This window comes from Prunus dulcis, chromosome 2 (assembly GCF_902201215.1).
Source record: "Prunus dulcis chromosome 2, ALMONDv2, whole genome shotgun sequence".
Lineage (NCBI taxonomy): Eukaryota > Viridiplantae > Streptophyta > Magnoliopsida > Rosales > Rosaceae > Prunus > Prunus dulcis.
This window is the reverse complement of record NC_047651.1, coordinates 13,449,450-13,468,024: the sequence shown is the minus strand read 5'-3', so window position 1 is coordinate 13,468,024 and position 18,575 is coordinate 13,449,450. Positions and strand designations below refer to the sequence as shown.

Here is an 18,575-nt window from a genome sequence, read left to right as displayed (position 1 = left end):
CAATATTGAGCTACAAATCCACATTGAAAAGTACCAGGGGGCTCGAATATGTCGGCCCTCAACAACACCTAAGGCCCATCGGCTACATGAATTCACTGCAAGCAGGGCATGCCTTGCTGAAAATTCTTCGAAGGCCTTGCTGCATTTGTTCCCGAGAAAACGCACCTACATAACATGCATTATTTATGATATTGTTATTATGTTTGGCGCGTGAATTAATTAAAAGGCAAAAGCATGCCACCACTTTTTGACTAGAAGAAAAGCAACATGCCATTAATATGCAATAAAGTCAAAAGTTTATCAAGTGGTGTTTTTTTTAGAAGAAGAAAATCTCTTCTTCTACAACCTTTACTGATTTATAATAACATGCTGTCATAAACCTCTCCTATATTATCTATGCATTTTAAGTTGATTTGTTTAGCATCTCTCACTATTTTCTTTTATGTCACTGTCAATCAATGACATACTCGTGACTTAGAAAAACTAGACAATATCCCCTTTGGTTGGTTTACGGAAATTACTTCCCATGTTATTTATCAAGAAACATAAAATTGTATATTCTTTTTTCATGTTTGATAATGCTTGGAAAGTAACTAGGACATATCACTTTATTTACTTTTTCATGTTTGTTTTGAATAGGAATGAAAAACAAATTTTGTATAATTTTTCAATTATACATATATTAAATAAAATAAAATAGAATGCTTTTAATGATATATTGTAATTTTAAATTGTTGATGAGGACAAAATGGTCATAAAAAATATATTATTAATGCTGGCCTATTTTTTCAAAGTTTTCCATGGAAAGAGAAAATGAGAGGATTATATTTTCCTCTTATTTCCCCATATTCTAGGCAACTATTTCTCATGCCCGAACTTACAGGGTGGTGTAGTGTGGGAGTGTAGGGCAACGGATGATATAAAACAAAAACAAAAACAAATATTGAGGAGAAGGAAAGAGCCAAACATGAGAAAATGGAGAGCTATATGAGAGAGAAATGGGAAGGGGCGTTGGGTAGCATGGTCACTCCCTCCTACAATGGAGTTTTTTAACATTTTCTCCTTTCATTTCTAAACAACCAAAAAAATATCAACAAGTTAAAGCACTCTAATAAAAAAGAATTATAAAAAATATCAACAAGTACAACAAGTTAAAGCACTCTAGTAAAGAAATGAGTTTCGACCAAACTGCAGAGTCTCTTTTTGGAGTCAATATGAAATTCATTAGATGTAGATGATAGGAAAGAGATTAGAGATACAGGAGTTGGATATTGCGGGTTACAGAAACGGGTTGGAAAGTCTATATGGGTCTCACTTTTAGTTACTAAGACGACAAGCCGTTGGATTAACGGAACTGAGACTTGGTTGACTTCTGCCCTTCTGCTACTTCCTATATGAACGGAACTGAGACTTCTCCATTGGTAAGATTATTTTTTCAATCTAAAAAAACAGAAGAAAAAAGAAAAGCTGCTAATATGGCCGAAGGTGTTGTTTCAATAGTGCTCCAAGGCCTCAGCAACCCTATCATTCAGGAATTGAAATCCTTGAAATCCGTGGGTGGTAAGTTCAGAGTGCACAAACCCAGCTACAATTCATGCAAGGCTACTTGAAAGATGCAGACGCAAGCCAGGGACGCAATGAAGCAATACGCATTTGGGTGGCGAGTGTCAGAGATGCTGCTTATAATCTTGAGGATGTCATTGAAACTTATGTCTTAAAAGTGGCTTTCAAGAGGAAATCAAATGTTTTGACATGGTTTACTGGCATCTTCATAAAAGGAGTTAATCTTCATCGGATTGGCTCAGACATTGAAAAAATTACAACTGAAATTTCACAGCTGAGTTCGATTATGCCAAGTTTTAACCTACACCAAATAAGGGAGAGTGGAGGTGACACCTTTTTTCAGAGACAACAGGAACGGAGGATAGCTTATCCTCATATTGTCGACCCTCACGTGGTTGGTTTAGCCCCTGGAACAGAGATGTTGGCTACGCATTTGATCAAAGAAAAAGGCCTCCGAGTTGTTTCTATTTGGGGGATGGGAGGGTTAGGTAAAACCACTCTTGCAAAACAAGTTTATCATCATGGTGAAGTTAAGCGTCATTTCGATTGTTTTGCCTGGGTGTGTATCTCTCAACAGTGCCAAGCACGGGAAGTTTTGGAAGAAATTCTGACTAAACTCATTTCTCCTACCAATGAGCAAAGACAAGAAATTGCAAAATTGAAGATTGATCAAATAGCAGAGAGGCTTTGGAATACGCAAAGAGAAAGAAAATGTTTGGTGGTGCTTGATGACATTTGGACCAATGATGCGTGGAGCTCGTTGCAAGCTGGATTTCCAATGAATGAGGAAACTGAGAGTCGAATTTTACTCACCACTCGCAACAAAGAAGTCGCTTCGTGTGCGGACAAAAATGGTTTCCTCTTTGAACCACAGTCGTTGAATGATGATGAAAGCTGGGAACTGTTTGAGAAGATAGCAATGTATGGAATGGAAAATACAAGTATGTACTCATACAAATCTTTTATCTCTACTTTTCTTGCTTATCAATTCAGCGTGTCAACTAACTTTTTCTTTGCCACACTTAAGAAAATTCTATAAGAAACTCTACAGCTCATGTTTATACTTTTTATTGGTAGAGATCTTTATATTCCTAGAAACTAATTTAGTCTAATTGTATTACACTTTATTTTAATTATCAGACAACGGATTCGAGAATTTACTATACCCCATATCTAGGGTCTGACGTTCTTCCATGAATTCGAAAACTCATAAAGTTGTAGCCCAAAGGAAAATCAGAAACTTAAGAGTTCTACAGTGAAAATCATTGAAGTAAATGAACGATGGAATGGAACAATTTGTTTTGTAGACTTTTCGTGCAATTGAACACATGCAGTTAATTAATTTGGTCTTAATATTACTTTTCAGACCCTAAAATTTATGAACAGAAGAAAGAGCTGGGAATGGAGATGCTTCAACATTGCAAAGGTTTGCCACTAGCCATTACGGTGCTTGCAGGACTTCTAGCTAGAAAAGACACAGTTGATGAGTGGAATGCGGTGCATAAGAATGTTTATGCATATCTAAGGAGAGGGACAGACCTTGGACCAGATTACATATATAGGTGAAGGATATGAAGGTGTATCATGGTTATTGGAATTGAGTTACGATAACTTACCATATTACTTAAAACTATGTTTTCTCTACTTAGCCCAATTTCCAGAAGATTATGAAATACCGGTGAGTACATTGACTAAACTATGGATGGCAGAAGGTTTCATATTATCGGCATCAGCGGAAGTAATGGAAGATGTATCATATAGGTGCTTAAGGGAGTTAGTGGGCAGGTGCATGGTGCAAGTTGGAAAACATGGTTTGAGTAAGAAGATCAAGACTTGTCATCTCCACGATTTTATGCGAGACTTATGCATGTTAAAGGCGAAAGAGGGGAACTTTGTCCATATTATCAATTATTCTGTAGCTTCAGAGACCAAGGAAACTCCAAACAGTAGAGTTCGAAGACTTGCCATCTATTTGGACATAATGGTTGATACATATGGTTCGGGAAAAGATGAAAATTATGGACATGTTAGGTCTTTGTTATACTTTGTCCCAAGATTCTCGAACTTGGACGCAAAGGTGACTAAAAACTTATTACGATAACTATTAAAGAACTTCACGTTGGTTAGAGTTTTGAAGTTTGAAGGTATGCGTGTTATAAAGCGAACGTTTGAAGGTATGCGTGTTATAAAGCGGACGTTTAAAGATATGCGTGTTACAGAGTTTAGAGAGTTCAAGTTACCAGATGAAATTGGGAATCTAGTGCACTTAAGGTTTTTAAGTGTAAAGGATAGTGATATTAATGCGGTGCCATCATCTATAGCAAATTTGGTATGTTTGCAGTATCTAGATTTACGGAGTCGTTATTGGGATTTTAAAATTCCAAACCGAAACGTGTTTTCCAAGATGGAAAAATTGAGACATATATATTTACCCAGATATCAGAGTGCAAGAGAGAAAAATGTGAACGTTTGTTATTTGCTACTGAGGCAGTCAATTTGCAGACGGTAGTCAATATTTGTATTCAGGGATCTGATCTAGATGATTTTGTTAAACTAACCAACCTTAGAAAATTGGAAGTTATCATATTTGACAGAGGGGAAAAAAAGGAGAAAGGGACAAACATCATATTTAAGCATCTCTAGTCTCTATCAGTGGACAATGGTTTGATCCCTGGTTTGTTCTCTGGTTTCAGGGGTTTACCAATACCATGGAACATAGTATTAAGCTATCCTAATATATACAAGCTGCCACAACGCGGAGATATCACAGAGTTACCAGAAGACCTCCTGTGCCTTACGAACCTCACCAAGCTAACACTAAGTAGAACTGGTAATCTCAAGGATGACCACATAAAAGTATTAGAGAAGCTGCCAAGCTTGAGAATGCTTTTCCTTTGTAATTGGGATTTTTACCATCCTAATACTTTTCCGGGACCTCTTGTTTGCTCAGAGGGAGGCTTTTCATTTCTCGAATTTCTTTCTCTTGCTGGCTTGATGAAGTTAAAAGAATGGAAGGTGGAGCAAGGAGGCATGCCTAGTCTCTCTCTCTGCAGATTGCACATTCGTGGGTGCTTTGATTTGGAGGCAGTTCCTGATGGGCTCCAATATATTACTACCCTAAAGGAATTAACCATCGATTTTATGCGTCCTGAATTCTGTAGCCGGCTTGGGGAAGGAGGAGAGGATTTTTACAAAATCCAACATGTGCAGTCTATTATTATGACAAATATTTGGCGTCACTAAGAAGATTCGGGATAAAATGGTATGCTAAATTTTGTTTTCTTTCTGTTTTTCTCTTTTATTATTTATTTTTTCAGGGGAAAAAAAATAATTGTTTCTCTCCTCTTTCCACTTAAAGGGAAAAAGAATTGGGGGCGAGCAACAGCAAAAAGAGTTGGGTGAAAAGTCTGTTTCTTTTTAATGAGTAGTAGGTGAAAAGTATGTTTCATTAACGTTGTAGTATTTCTATTTTAGTATATGGTATGTTTATCTATATATATTTTTCATATAAAGAGTTTATTTATATATCTCATGTAAAAAAGCTGATTGATTGGACTATCATTTTCCTGGCAATCAATTCCCCATTTACTTGCAACTTCGATTGTATGCATATTTGTTATAACAAGAGCCTCTTATTACGTTGAATAAATTTACCAATTTTGAATTGGGATTACTCTAGTAGTTGCACTCTATTTTCAACACATTTTCGAATACATTACATTTAGCACCAATAGTTTTTTGTTTTTGGTTTTTTGTGGATGTTGTTGAGAAACAGCAATAAACACCATTTTTATTTATTGAATCGTGAGCTTCTACATTTAGCATTCGTGCATTTATACACATTTAGAAAAATTTCAACCGTTTGATTAATCTAATGAATTGAATTATTCCACGTTATCATAATTACATTAAATTAAAACTCTTCTCGGTTACTCATCTTTAGTGGGTCCAATTGTATTTTTATTGTAGTTTCCAGACTCCTAATGCAAAGCAAAGCCAAGCCCCTGAACGTTAACCATTGGAATATCTTTTGGCCAATTCTTTGGCTCTTTTCATTTTTTCATTTTATTCCTGTTTTTTTTTTTTTTCCCTTATTTGAATTATAATGTTGTATGTGATTCTCTTTTGTTTGTATCTGGGACTCACTCTATACTTTTCTTGGGTTTTAAATTAAATTTAATTATATTTCAAGTTGAAAGTGCAGAGACTAAAACTAGAAAATATATAATGTAAATTATAAGGGGGTTGAAGTTGGATCATAGAAGAAATGGCCGCCATGAGCACTGCGTGTTTGCAAGTCCAGGGTATTGATTAACACACACACACAAAAAAAAAACACAAAAAAAAATTTGATCTCATTAAAGACGGGCAATGTAACGACCCACTCCTAAATAAATTGGTAAATATTAGTTTATTCAGATAAAAGACCACTTTGTCCCTAGAATATTTTATTAGGTTTAAAGTTGACTTTTTGACCGGAAAGAAATTTGGGAATTTCGACTATACCGTTGCGTGGAGCCCGGTGAGATGAGTCTGTAGACACGAGGTGGGCTCGAATCGAAGTTGTAACGAGAGAGATACGATCAAAATACCTTCAATGGCACAATCGTAAATATTGCAAAAAAGATTTTATAAAATCTGGTTCTCTCTCTCTCTCTCTCTCTCTCTCTCTCTCTCTTCGAAACTCCGGCCACAGCCTCGGACAGGACCCATGCCAAAAGGACCGGCTCAACCTTGGCGTCACGACCCGGCCCTTTCCCGACATCGGCCGCCGCTCCAGCTGCTGCCGGAAAAAGGTGATTTTTGGCTGGTTTTTGCTCAAACTTCGCCGGTTCCGATTTCTCTCCTCCGGTTGCCATTGTTGGAGATCAAGATATGGAAATTTATCCATTCTTCATAATCTAGCTAATGGTTGAGTATGATTGCATCGATTTTGAGCGTTGGTAGCTTGATTTTCGAATTGGATTTCGACCGATTTTGGGATCTCGATTCCGACCACTTCCAGTCAGTTTTTGGAGTAGGTCCAAGAACAAAAGTGGTTCCAAATAGGGTGTTATGCCTAAGGTAGGAATTTTGAGCCATGGTTTTGAGATTTTCCTGCGATGCGTAATCGCTTTGGATACCCACGCTCTGCCAACGCATGTGGAGGCACGTGGGCACTGTAGAAAAGGGGCACTGTGTCCCGATGCAATCCACTTGTTGTCCCGAGCGCGTAAGTGTGCTCTAATTCCAATTTGGTTGACGTTCGAACCCCGAACGAATTTCGCCTATTGTATGTTATCCGGGTTCGATAGGTTTGAACCATTGGATAGTCTTGAATTTAATATGTTAATCTAGAAATTCTTAGGATCATATGGGATTCGACGGATAGTAAAACGAAGTCCTGAATACTCCAAAAATGCCAACTCTAGGGCTAGTTTCCTAGTAACCGTCCGATCGTGCAATCGTAAGCGATCCGACCGTCCGATCCGAACCAAACTTGCAGGACGTGTATCCTAAACCTTGTGGAACCCATAGGAACTTTCAGATCGGAATATGGGGGTTGGCCCCGTAGGCCCGTTTGACCAAGTTTGAGAGAGAGAGAGAGAGAGAGAAAGAGAAGCTGTATTTGAGAGAGTGAGGCCGTGTAAGGAGAGAGGAGAGGCCTAGTTAGGTTAGGTCTGAATCTGATCGCATAAGGAGAGGAGAGGCTTCACTAAAATGCAATTTAAAAAAAAAATAATAATCGCGGTTTGTGGTAACTGCTATTTCCCAAAATCAAATACCGCAATTGTGGTTCGATTACTAAAACCGCAATTTTCGGTCGATTTTCAGCTATTGCGGTTCCAATGCGGTACAATGTCAGTTGGTTTTTACGGTTTTTCAGTCTAAAATGCCACCCCTAACAGGAAATATTAGGCAGTAACCATGTGTAACACAAGGAATCTTAAACAAGGGCAAAGAACATAGTTAACAAGTGAAAGCAGTCAATTTCTTTCCCGTGCCAGAAACAAATTAAGCAGATGAAATTTTCCTTTGGCTACCTACTAGCAAGGTATGTGCCGGTGGCATACAACAATCTTCAATTTAGTTTCAAGAAGCATAACACTAGCAAAACAAATAAATTGATACATATTGCCTCATCGACCCAGTGAAACACAGGTTTAATCCAAATGCTTGAATCAAAGAACTCTTTAATACGCGAAACAAAAGATTAGGTGCGGCCTACCTGCAAGCATGGTTAAAGGTCATCATTGGAAATGGCGCTTTATTCGAATTTCCATTTGATTTTCGAAAAAGTACATAAATAAGCATGCCGCTCACAGAAGATCTATACCTGAAATTTGTGATTCTCAAACCTTCAGAGCAGCCTTGTGAACCATGGTTTCTTTGTGTATTTGGTGGCAGCTCTTCTCAACAAGATCAAGCAATTTCTCCAAGTTCGTAGCCCACGAATTAAGAACATTGTTGCTATCCTTTGCAGTTTGAAAACAGACTATTCCTATTGGCCGGTCAATCTTGGCCACCAGTGCCTTGGACACAACCATATCTGACAGATGCTTCTCAGCTTCCTGAAAAGAATGCGACCAAAACTATAAATACAAGAGAATGGAAAAGAATTGCATATTTCAAATAAGTCCTGCCATGGCATCCCAAAACTGTCAGATTAGACAGATTACATTTATAAAGTGAAGTAATATTATTTTATACTTGTTTATGTCTAAATACACAAAACAAAAAAGAAACCATGTATCAACCCGTAGATTCTCACAATTAATCAGCATTTAAGGAGAATAATTAAGGATCTAACTCAACAAAAGTACAGACAGCAAATGGAGTGAGGAAGAAAGGCAACCGCACAAGAGCAGTGAGTTTCATCCCTTTTTTATGGCTCTATTATTAAACTTCAAAACTAAAATGATGAAACAAATTCTAAAACTAATAAGTTATTCTTCACTACAAGTCATTGTAAGAAATGTGTATGACGGGAACTGGTAAGTAAAATCTGACTCCTGGTGGGTTACCCTGGAAATTGGAAAGTGAAGCAACTCTTATATTTATGCCTCTTGCAAGTAATCCAGACAAAATAATCCATTATGGCTCAAATCTCAATAATAAACACAAATTAGCAACAACAAACCTGGACACTCAGACACAGAAGCTCTGCAAGTCTCTTCAAGGTAATCCTTGAGTAGTACTTTGAAACAACAAGAATGTTCTGCAAAAACAGTATCACATGTCAGCAAAACATAATTACTAACTGAACAGTAAAAAAAAAGTGCAGATAATGATATCTGGAGAAATTCTACGTGTTCAATTATTCTCTGCCTTAGATCTTCAGCTGCTTTGTCACCCAAAGAGCCCCCAAGCATGCTCTTCTCACTCTCAAACTCAGCCTTGTAAGTGTTCCAAAGGGATGTCCATTGTATGACCTCCATAGTTACCACCTGTTTCAACAGCAACCTACAACAGAACAAAACCGGCCTCATAAGTCATACTAAGAGCTTGTACGATATATGTGATCCAATAAAGGAAGAAGCGCAACAGATGCTATTTTTTAACATACTTAAAATATGGAATCTCAGAAAGATTTTTATCCTCCAGGGTGGAATTGAGAAGACTTGACTGCATTGGATCGTATGGCGCCAAAACCAAGTACCAACAGATCTTCCTCAAGACCTATGAGAAGAAAAATATCAGAAAAGCTCAACCAAATTCAGGAGACAATAAAGGTAAGAGCTTTACCGGTATCCACTGGGCTGGATTCTCCCTGACAGAAGGAATATCGTATATCGCCTTATAGCAACGGCAAATCTCAAGGTAATCATTGTTATGAAAATAATACCTGCAAAGGCAATAAGACAGCATCAACAATCCATCAAATTTCACAAAGAAGGCAGTTGTGAAAAGGACATCCAAACATCAGATGGTTGGCAGAGACCAGTTACAATTAAACAAAAAAGCAATCGCATAGAATCAATTTTTGAATGACTGCAAAATATTGAAATCAACATTTATTGGTTTCATAGATCATGCTTGGTTATACAAGTAACTTGTGATTGTGATTAATAGGATCACCTAAGCAATGTAATACAATGGATCATAGGCATTTCAAGAAAAGAAGGTGCAATTTTGTTAACTAATCTAAAAGAGCCTACGGGAATTTAATTATATCAATTGCCAACCTATTTGTACAGTTATGTTGAAGATATTGCATTTATTTGGGAATGTGAAACCTTCGGTTGCTGGTTTTGGATAACCATGAGAAAGGAAACTCCATACCTATATTTTCACTTACCAAAAGCAGGAAGGGATCCATTCCCAAATAACAGCATTTCAAAAGTACATATTTACAGTTCAAGTGAAAACAAACCCTACACGAATGTATAAGAATCTGATGTTTGGTGAAACAAAAATCTAAACAAGTAATTGAGATTTAGCAAAGAGTGGAAAAACACACAAACAAATACAGAACAATAAAAACATAGGAAAGGGATAAAGACACCCCACCGTATCATTAACTCATAGTAGATCCGCTTCAACTCCAAGAGTGATGGAATATCAGCAGGAGCTTCTTCCACAATATTGTCTCCTTCTTTAGGTTTTTTCTTTTCTTTTGAAGGATCAATATCAAAAACTCTTGGACTAATCTTCCTCGATAATATCTGAGCACGAACATAATCCTGGCGGTCTAAACACAAACGAACCTGCAAAATTAAGGCAGAATGACTCAAAATAAGAATCATAAATAATATTGCCATACTTGTGATTGTAATGAATGAGTGGTAAATATTAAGAGTGATCTGAAAGGAAATTAAACCCATACTTGTTCGAGAATGAAAGCAATCTTCTCAGTTTTTGCCATAGCACCAAATGTTTCCACCTGTAAAGCTTAATGATTAGAAATTAGTGCTCTGGAATGTTTTCAGCATTTTTCTTCTTCTTTTCTGTTTGATGGGGGAGTGGGAGAAAGGGTTTCCAAAGATTATAATTCCATACTGACCGCAATTTCTTGCATCAAATCAGCAGCTTCAGCAATAAGCCCTTGCTCTTCCTTAATCTTTGCAAGTCTTTTGATTAGACGTGCCCTCTCAATTTCAACATATATCTAAAGAACAACAGAGCTTATTAAAAAAAATTAACATAAAAATACATAAAAAGTTAAAATTGCATCATTTCAACGGAGGCAGTTGAAGCTTTTTACTACAGTTTACCTTCCCAGCAGAAATATTATTTAGTGTCTTAATAAGCTCTATACGAGTTTCGAGATCAGGTGTCTGATCAATATATTGCATTGCTTGCTGGACCATTGCAGTTACAGCCTGCATAGAAACAGACAGCCCAATGAGTGATAACAATAAAAGCACATTACTTCTAGGAATGGAATCAACGAAAATTAAAACATATTCTCACACACAAAAAAATACTAATACAAAAATAATGGCAATACTTGATTGAAACTAAGACAAAATGCAGATAAAATGTGCAACCCAAAGCAGTCTTCAGTAAGAATATCAATATTCATATCAATATTCTCTAATCAAGAGATGAAAGATATGTATTTACAGAATTAAATGCATACATATACAGAATTTTATTTTTTTTTTACTTAAGAATTAAAGAGCCCACAACCACATATGTCCCAACCACAACAGTACTCCTAAGTTTACAAGAACTCACATACATAACTACAAAGTTGTAGACATGCCTTTTCATTAATACTTGGTAAGTGTTGACATCCACTGTACAAACAAATAGAACCAAATATAACCATTCCAAAGACAAAGATTGTTAAATACATACATAGATGACCAAAACTCAAATCTCTTCTTAAAATATACGCAATAGCACAGAAATTTACTATAATGGATAACCATACCTAATTGTAAACCTTACAGGCACCATTTATCAAAGACAAAAATCATTTTAATGGCTGGTTACATACAGATACTTAAAACTTAAACAATGACACAACAAAGATGACAAAGAATCTAAGATTTACTATGGGTGTACCTGCTTTAGCTGACCACGGCGTTTGGATAAGACAACAATCTGGTCATTGAGGGTCTTCCAAGCACCTGCTTTGAAGCAGAGCTCAAGAATGTCAGTGGCTGCTTTCTTGGTTCCTGCCACGTCACCAGCGGTCCTCATCTTCTTCTCTACATTCAGCAGTTGCTCTATTTGCTCATCTAAATTGCCTCCTTCCTGAAAATTCCACAATTTTACAAAACCACGACTCAGGATCAAGCAGTGTCAATAATTGAAAAATTAGGGTCTTTCAGATCTGGGAGATGGGGGTTCACAATTGGCTTACCATTTTCGACGATGGAGTGGTGAGTAAAACCCTAGTAGAGTCCTGGTATGAAAGAAACCTTTACCTGAAATGATACAACAAGCCAATAAGAACAAGATTCACGGGAAAATAAAAAGTACATCAGATTATCAGATTCTTTCCAGTTTAACATTGTTAATTGCAAAACAAAGTCTGAACCATACAACTCCATTTCCACCTCTTTCCCTTCCAAACATATCCACAAGGAACTGAGATGGACCACTCTAAATTTCTTAAGAAATTAGCAAACAAGCAGCCAAAAAGAACCCTATGAAACAAATGACCCCCCTAAACCCAAATTCAAACCGAACATATGAAATTATAACTAAAAACAATACCCAGTTCCATTAAATATACATTCCCAAGTTCGAAAATACTTTGAGACCAAACCTAAAAATCAAACTGAAGAAGTTCCCAATCAGTCCCTTTAAGCATAAAAAGCGAGATGCGTGAACCCTAAATCATAGTAGTCAAAGGCGGAGATGAAGAAAACATCCAAGAGAAACAATCAGGTGCACAAATCATATTAAGGAAGACAAACTCAAACCCTAACCCACGACCGTCAGATTTTTCATAGTAAACAAACCCAATCTCTACTTTGTAAATGTGAATTCGAAATCCATACAAAAACCCTAAATCGAAACCCGAGCAGATTCCTCCTTCTATGATACAACAACAAAAGGAAAACCCTAATAAATGTAATCCTAAAGCATACCTGATGCGCGAATTTAGAGAGAGAGTGAAACAGGCCAGGAGAGGGGAGAGAGAGAGAGAGAGAGAGAGAGAGAGCGCGCGATCAGAGAGTGAGGGCTGAAAGGTTAAGACTAAACAGGCCGATTTCTCTTTCCTCTGTTTTTTTTTTTTTTTTTTTTCTTTTAAAAAGAAATTGTTAGAGTAAGGGATAAGTCAAGACTAATTGAACCCCCGATGCCGATTCTTATTTTTCTCTTCTGTTTTTTCTTCTTTTTTCTTTTAACTTTATCGGTTTTATTTAAAAGTCCTCTTAAAACTCACGTTTTTGCTTAATAATATCTTCAAGAGATCAAAATAAAATCTGATAATATCATGTGTGCTGTTTCCGCGTTTCGTTTTCTTGCTGGCCTGGCGTACCATGTCAATTTGCTTATGTGGCGCACCCGTTCTTCAGGTACGACTTTCTAGCTGCATCAGCCGCGTTGAGGTGGGTAGGTAAGTTGCACTGAAGAAAACCGAAGAAAGAAGAGGGTTGATTGGAGTACTGGTCGCATGGGGTCGAAACCATCCTCTTCATTTCTCACAAGTGGTGGCGACTCTGATTCTGTAACTGCCCTTGAGGTACTAAAAGTCCGAAATTTTTCGTCCTGATATAATTTAATGATCTGGGTCAAGCTTAGTCATCATTTTTTACTAGTTTGAATTTATAATTTTTCTGTTTTCTTATCCATTTGGGGGAAAAAAATGGTGTCTTTCTCTATGCCTGAAGTTTGTATGTGATTGTTTGTTGGGATTATTTTCTTTGTATTTGTAATGCTTTCTGGAAATGAAAAGCTGTAGGATCTGCCTGCAGTGCAAACTTTCATGGGTTTAGTGGAAGTTCAAAATTCAAGTAAGGATATATTTACATAATTAGCTTCAGAGGAGATTTTCTCAGTTGCTGTTACTTGGTTTGGAAATGATGAAGGATTACCTTGAGAACAATGTTAAGGCTTGGTTCTTCCTTTCATTGGTGCATAGTTGTAGTTAGAAACAAGAATCATATGCAGACTCTCTTGCCTGCAAAGGGTCTTCTACTTTTGTATCCTATAGGTCTAATGCCTCTTTTAAGGACTTGGCTTTAATAACACAGTTCTTTACCGAAAGTATGAATCTGAGGAACCACTTGCTTCCAAAATCTGCAAAGAACTTCATAAACAATAAAATCACTTTCGTTTTTCTGGTTCAATTTCCTTTGTCGCCGAGCATTGACATAGGTTTTCTTCTTTGATTATGCATTAAAGCATCATAGGTTTTCTAGAAAAAATTACAAAAGTGGACGCTGTTGGCAATCAAGGTAAGAGGTATTACTTAGGATCCCACCATTTTTGTCACCTAAAGCATCTTCTTGAGAAATGTATGCTGGTAGTTCTTTAGTAGTGGCGTGACAATCTAAATGTAAGATTTCCTGACAATTATGCTATCAGATAAAGATTTCTTTGTTATAATGGTATAGTTCTAGATTCTGAACCTCCAAATTCCAAATTCCATGGAATTTGGTAATTTACAACCCGCTGGGATTGTTGCTATTTAGCTCTGGATCTTTGGACCTTGATATATATTATCATGTTCGTGGCATCTGACTTTGAACCAGTTGCAACCTGCATTTAACATATGCATTCTTGTACAAGAACAGATAGTATCGGCTAGGACATTATCTTTCTTTCCCCTGAGATATTGAAGAGGTAGGGTAAGGCTTCGAGTACTGGATAATCTTTGGTGGCTGCTGGAAAGTGTTGATCAAGTTGAACTCCCTAGGAAGTGATTTTTCCAGTCTGGGGCTGCTAGTGGTGTTCTCCATCAATAAAAAGCTGTTAATTTCCCGATAAGTCCTTTTCCATTACAATGCAGTACACCGTAGAACAATTGTTTAAAGTTGGTGGCATAAATTCTAGCTATCAGCAAGGATTAGGCAGGGGATGTGTGCTTCTTAAATTTTCTTCATAATCAAATATAAAACTTGCATTGTAAATGCACATTTTCTAGCATTTATAAGATAATTTCTATCCTGATGGTTGCTTGTGACTTATGAGCATACAATTCTTTGCAAATGATTTGCCTGTGGAACTAACAACCCATTCGCCTGACGTCAACTTTGTATTGTGGATTACTCATAACTTGAATTATCCATCAAATGTTTAAGCTCTCCTGAAACACTATTGTTGATGCAATGAATGCATTGCTGTAATAATTTTTCATTTCAAATTTTCTTCTTTTCTTTTTTGTTTCTGGTATGTTTGGCAGATTTCACCTGTGACATCTTTTGTTGTAGTTACAATTTTCACTTTATTATCTTACAGCTTTCAGAAAGGCTACATGGTGGTCTTGTTAACGAGAGAGGTCCAAGGTCTTTCTGTTCATCCAGGCTCCATGCTAATGGTACATGCTCCTGTGAAACATCCTTGATGGCTGAAATTTCCAGTATTCATGCAACTGTTTTGCGGATAATCATGCTTACTGAGGCACTAAACGAGGTGAATTCCTTTCAAAGAATTTTTCTGTATGGTTTCCCGGTTGGATTAGGTTTTCCCAAAATGTTTAATGGACAATATTTCCCTTAAAAATTGATCTAAGTCAACCTTTCCCATTTCACCCATTACTATTCAAGCCATAGCTCCAGTGGTAATTTTAAGTCTACTTATTTATGATGAGGCACCATAATTTAATGTTTATTTATTAAGTTATTAAGTGTTTTCATGAGGTCAATAACCTTTTTTTTTTTTCCTCAGTTATTATCAAACTTCCTTTTTCAGAATATTTTTTATCTGATTGAAGTTTGGCATAACAGTCGTAATCATCTTCGTTGTAAATGTTTTTGAGATTTACATCCGAACTTAGTCTTCAATTTCTTTAGAACTTTCACTGTTCTTTCTATCCTTGTGGTTCTAAGTTTCCCGTTTTTTGCATCCCAGACAACCCTTTTCCCTTTTCCCTTTTCTCCTTTTTAGCTGTATACACACGCACATGTGTTCATTATTTTTGAAGTTAAATACTCATTTATATAGTTAAAGCATATGAACTGTTGGCAATACAGATTTGGATCATAAGTTGTACAAACCACTAGTGCTTTCACAACTCTCTCTCTCTCTCTCTCTCTCTCTCTCTCTCTCTCTCTCTGGTGTAGTCATTTTGATTTTAACTTTTATCTATGAGAACATTCATAATTTATTTGGATGCAGATCTTGGATGAAATACGTCATGTTCCATTGTCACTTTCACAATCTATGCTCTCTCTCCCAGCCCCTGAGAATGTTGTAAACTCGTTTCCTCTCAAAAATCATAAGTCTCAGATCACTGAGAGCAAGGCCCAAGATGCACAAGAGTAAGTTTTCTTGTTTGAGTTTAATGTTAAAGTACATTCGTTTATATGAATATTGAAGCTTACACTATTACTTTTGAAAGCATAGCTATAGAATCAGGTAATCTAGTTAGTTGTAGCAACTATGTGACAGTTTTCAATGTTAATGATGTTGAAATATCATGGCATATGGACATAACTAGAAGTGTTCTTGGGAATCTTCCTTCACAGATTTAGATTGCTCTCTTATTTTTCCTATTCTTTATCAACTTACCCAAAGGCATTGCCCAAATTCCCCCTTTTTTTGTTGTTGAAATGGCAAAAAACGAGGAATGAATATATGGATGAGCCTGGCCCTGTTACTTAGACCTTTGACTTAACACTGGCATGTCTGTGTTGAAGGGACTTGATGTTAGTTGAGTGTAAAAACTAAATCGTTAACATTGTTAATATGCGCATACATGATAGTAATAGCCGAATGCACATGTAGTTAGGATTAGGAAGTGTATGAGGATCGATATAGATACCTGATAAGGAAAAATCATGTTCAGGTCCCTAGGCATGTTGAACTCATGTAGGCAGTGCTTTGGATGTAGCCCAGTTTTTGGGCATAAATGCTTTGTTATAGGAATAGCCAAGGTCCCTAAGAATTTTTATGCTACACAATTATAGAATCCCATGATTATTTTTAATAAAAAATTTGCATAACATTTATTGTAAAACAGAATAAAAAGTTATGGAAAAGACTTTACGGTAAATTATGCATAGACATCTGTAAATATCTGTAATGTAGTAACTAAACCTTATATAGGGTACAAAAGGTTCCACAAAGCGTATCCAAGTTTTGAAAATGTTTATTGCTTCTTTAGAAATGTGGGGAATTTTTTAAGGCCAGAAAAATGTTATGAACTCTTTTGTCCTCAATTACTTAAATAGATGAACTCAAATTAAAAGGTAAAACGATTGAAAACATAGAGTAGCGCAGTAGCGTCATTTCTCAGTGCTCATTCCAACTTCAAAATACCTTTTTAACAGATAGATTGAGGATTTATCGGTTCAAACTTGAAACTACCTATACATATTATATCCCCATGAGACAAATGTTTTTATGGAGCAATGTTTTAATCCTTATAAAGTCTGTTGTGGTTCGAGAGAGTTTTTCTGATGTTGGTCCTACGAACAGGTGTTACATTTGCTTGTCTGAGTATAATGAAGGAGATAAAATAAGAGTTCTCCCTTGTTGTCATGAATTCCATATGGAATGCGTTGACAAATGGCTAAAAGAAAAACAAGGGTACGTTCATTACTTCCATCATACTCCTCTCATTTTACCAAGTGCTTGCTTTTGATTAATTCTATTCGTATATATGACGACTTCTTATGTTCTTCGAATGCTACAGTGTATGCCCACTTTGCAGAGGAGATGTTTGCAAGGGCATTGCCGAGAGTTCTGACTAAGTCCAGAAATCCCATCCTGCTTATGGAAATATAAATGTATATATAGGTTTGAATGTCTGATTTGCTATTTCTCTAAAGATCTCCCTACCTTTTGTGTTATCAATAATTTTTAATTATGGTTTTCGCCATAGATTTAGTTACTGCTCTACAACAATGTACACCCATGAGATGATATGTATGTCATCAATGTTCATACAGAAAGAATATCATCTCAAATTTTAGCTTAAAATAAAAATATAAAGTATGCATGTAATTCAATAATTGGTTGGCGTTTTTCATTGGAATGAAGTACTGGGGTGATTCTATTTGCACATATGTATGTTTTCATTACACCATGCTTCCAAAACATCCAATTGGTCTCATTTTGCCTATACTTAGTTTCAAAATATTATTTTCTTTCGACTTAAAAAACGTTAAACTTTTGAAACAAAAAGAAGAAATATGAACTCAAATCAGCGACTTCTCTGCCCGGCCTTGCATCCACCAGGTTAGTTGTGCTCCATAATCAACCATGGTCATGAAATGATGAGGCAGGGAAGGGGTAGAGGGAAAGAGAGGAGGGATAAGGGCAAGAAGGGTATTAAAATTTTTTGGTGGGCGTTGTAAGAAATTTATGGGTATAACTTTTTACATAAGTGGTTGGTAAACAAGTTTTAACAGCACCCTTGTTGGTGTATCATTCAAGCTTAATGTGGATGTGTCTTCAAAGGGCCATGAACAGTTTTTTTTATTTTTTATTTTTTAAATACAAGTGATATTGGGGGAGAGGAAATCCAAACTAGAATCTCTGGTGTTGGGTGCATAGGTAAATACTCTTAGGCCCCGTTTAGTTCACTGAATGGATTTGAAGGGAAATCATTTCCCAAGGAATGGAAATGAAAGATTCATTTCCCGCATTTGGTAATGTCGGAAAAGTAACCGAGAGATTTCACTTTGTTTCCTTTCTCATGTTTGTTTTGAGTAGGAATGGAAAACAAAGTTTGCATAATTTTCCAATTATATCCATATTAAATCAAATAAAAAAAGAATGCATTTAATGATACGTTGTAATTATAAATTGTTTATAAGGACAAAATAGTCATGAAAATTATGCATTGAATGTTGGCTCATTTTCCCAAACTTTCTCATAAGGAAGGAAAACAAAACCAAAGTTAAGAGAAAGGCTTCACTTTTCCTCCTACCACATGCCTGGACTTACCAAACATGAGAAAG

General features: G+C 36.4%; 3 protein-coding genes across 3 annotated transcripts; 2 read left to right on the top strand and 1 right to left on the bottom strand.

Moving 5' to 3' along the window:
- The first annotated feature begins 1,394 nt into the window (after positions 1–1,394).
- On the top strand, positions 1,395–4,806 carry LOC117618173 (putative disease resistance protein At1g50180). Its single transcript, XM_034347780.1, has 6 exons — positions 1,395–1,421; positions 1,571–2,504; positions 2,930–3,072; positions 3,113–3,594; positions 3,691–4,068; positions 4,257–4,806. The coding sequence occupies exons 1-6, from the start codon at positions 1,395–1,397 to the stop codon at positions 4,804–4,806; spliced, it is 2,514 nt and encodes an 837-aa protein (XP_034203671.1).
- A 2,683-nt stretch (positions 4,807–7,489) lies between these two features.
- On the bottom strand, positions 7,490–12,730 carry LOC117617667 (26S proteasome non-ATPase regulatory subunit 12 homolog A-like). Its single transcript, XM_034347144.1, has 13 exons — positions 12,591–12,730; positions 11,858–11,921; positions 11,557–11,748; positions 10,758–10,865; positions 10,547–10,651; positions 10,370–10,426; positions 10,054–10,250; positions 9,289–9,388; positions 9,110–9,222; positions 8,853–9,006; positions 8,684–8,761; positions 7,880–8,114; positions 7,490–7,771 (listed from the first exon to the last, which is right to left on the bottom strand). The coding sequence occupies exons 2-12, from the start codon at positions 11,858–11,860 to the stop codon at positions 7,896–7,898; spliced, it is 1,326 nt and encodes a 441-aa protein (XP_034203035.1). The 5' UTR covers positions 11,861–11,921; positions 12,591–12,730; the 3' UTR covers positions 7,490–7,771; positions 7,880–7,895.
- A 183-nt stretch (positions 12,731–12,913) lies between these two features.
- LOC117617668 (protein goliath-like) lies at positions 12,914–17,624 on the top strand. The gene is made up of 5 exons (XM_034347145.1): positions 12,914–13,189; positions 14,908–15,081; positions 15,787–15,929; positions 17,089–17,199; positions 17,306–17,624. The coding sequence occupies exons 1-5, from the start codon at positions 13,121–13,123 to the stop codon at positions 17,361–17,363; spliced, it is 555 nt and encodes a 184-aa protein (XP_034203036.1). The 5' UTR covers positions 12,914–13,120; the 3' UTR covers positions 17,364–17,624.
- The last annotated feature ends 951 nt before the right edge of the window (positions 17,625–18,575 follow it).

What these genes read in the sequence shown, in the direction of transcription:
- LOC117618173 (XM_034347780.1), top strand. Translation starts at nt 1,395, where the DNA reads ATGAACGGAACTGAGACTTCTCCATTG. An exon ending in GGAATGCGGTGCATAAGAAT is followed by an intron (nt 3,073 to 3,112) that starts GTTTATGCATAT and finishes ACCTTGGACCAG; the next exon opens with ATTACATATATAGGTGAAGG. An exon ending in GAAAATTATGGACATGTTAG is followed by an intron (nt 3,595 to 3,690) that starts GTCTTTGTTATA and finishes CACGTTGGTTAG; the next exon opens with AGTTTTGAAGTTTGAAGGTA.
- LOC117617667 (XM_034347144.1), bottom strand. An exon ending in ATCCAGCCCAGTGGATACCG is followed by an intron (nt 9,223 to 9,288) that starts GTAAAGCTCTTA and finishes TTCTTCTCATAG; the next exon opens with GTCTTGAGGAAGATCTGTTG. An exon ending in TTCTGTGTCTGAGTGTCCAG is followed by an intron (nt 8,115 to 8,683) that starts GTTTGTTGTTGC and finishes CATTCTTTTCAG; the next exon opens with GAAGCTGAGAAGCATCTGTC.
- LOC117617668 (XM_034347145.1), top strand. Translation starts at nt 13,121, where the DNA reads ATGGGGTCGAAACCATCCTCTTCATTTCTCACAAGTGGTGGCGACTCT. An exon ending in ATTCTGTAACTGCCCTTGAG is followed by an intron (nt 13,190 to 14,907) that starts GTACTAAAAGTC and finishes ATTATCTTACAG; the next exon opens with CTTTCAGAAAGGCTACATGG. An exon ending in TGGCTAAAAGAAAAACAAGG is followed by an intron (nt 17,200 to 17,305) that starts GTACGTTCATTA and finishes CGAATGCTACAG; the next exon opens with TGTATGCCCACTTTGCAGAG.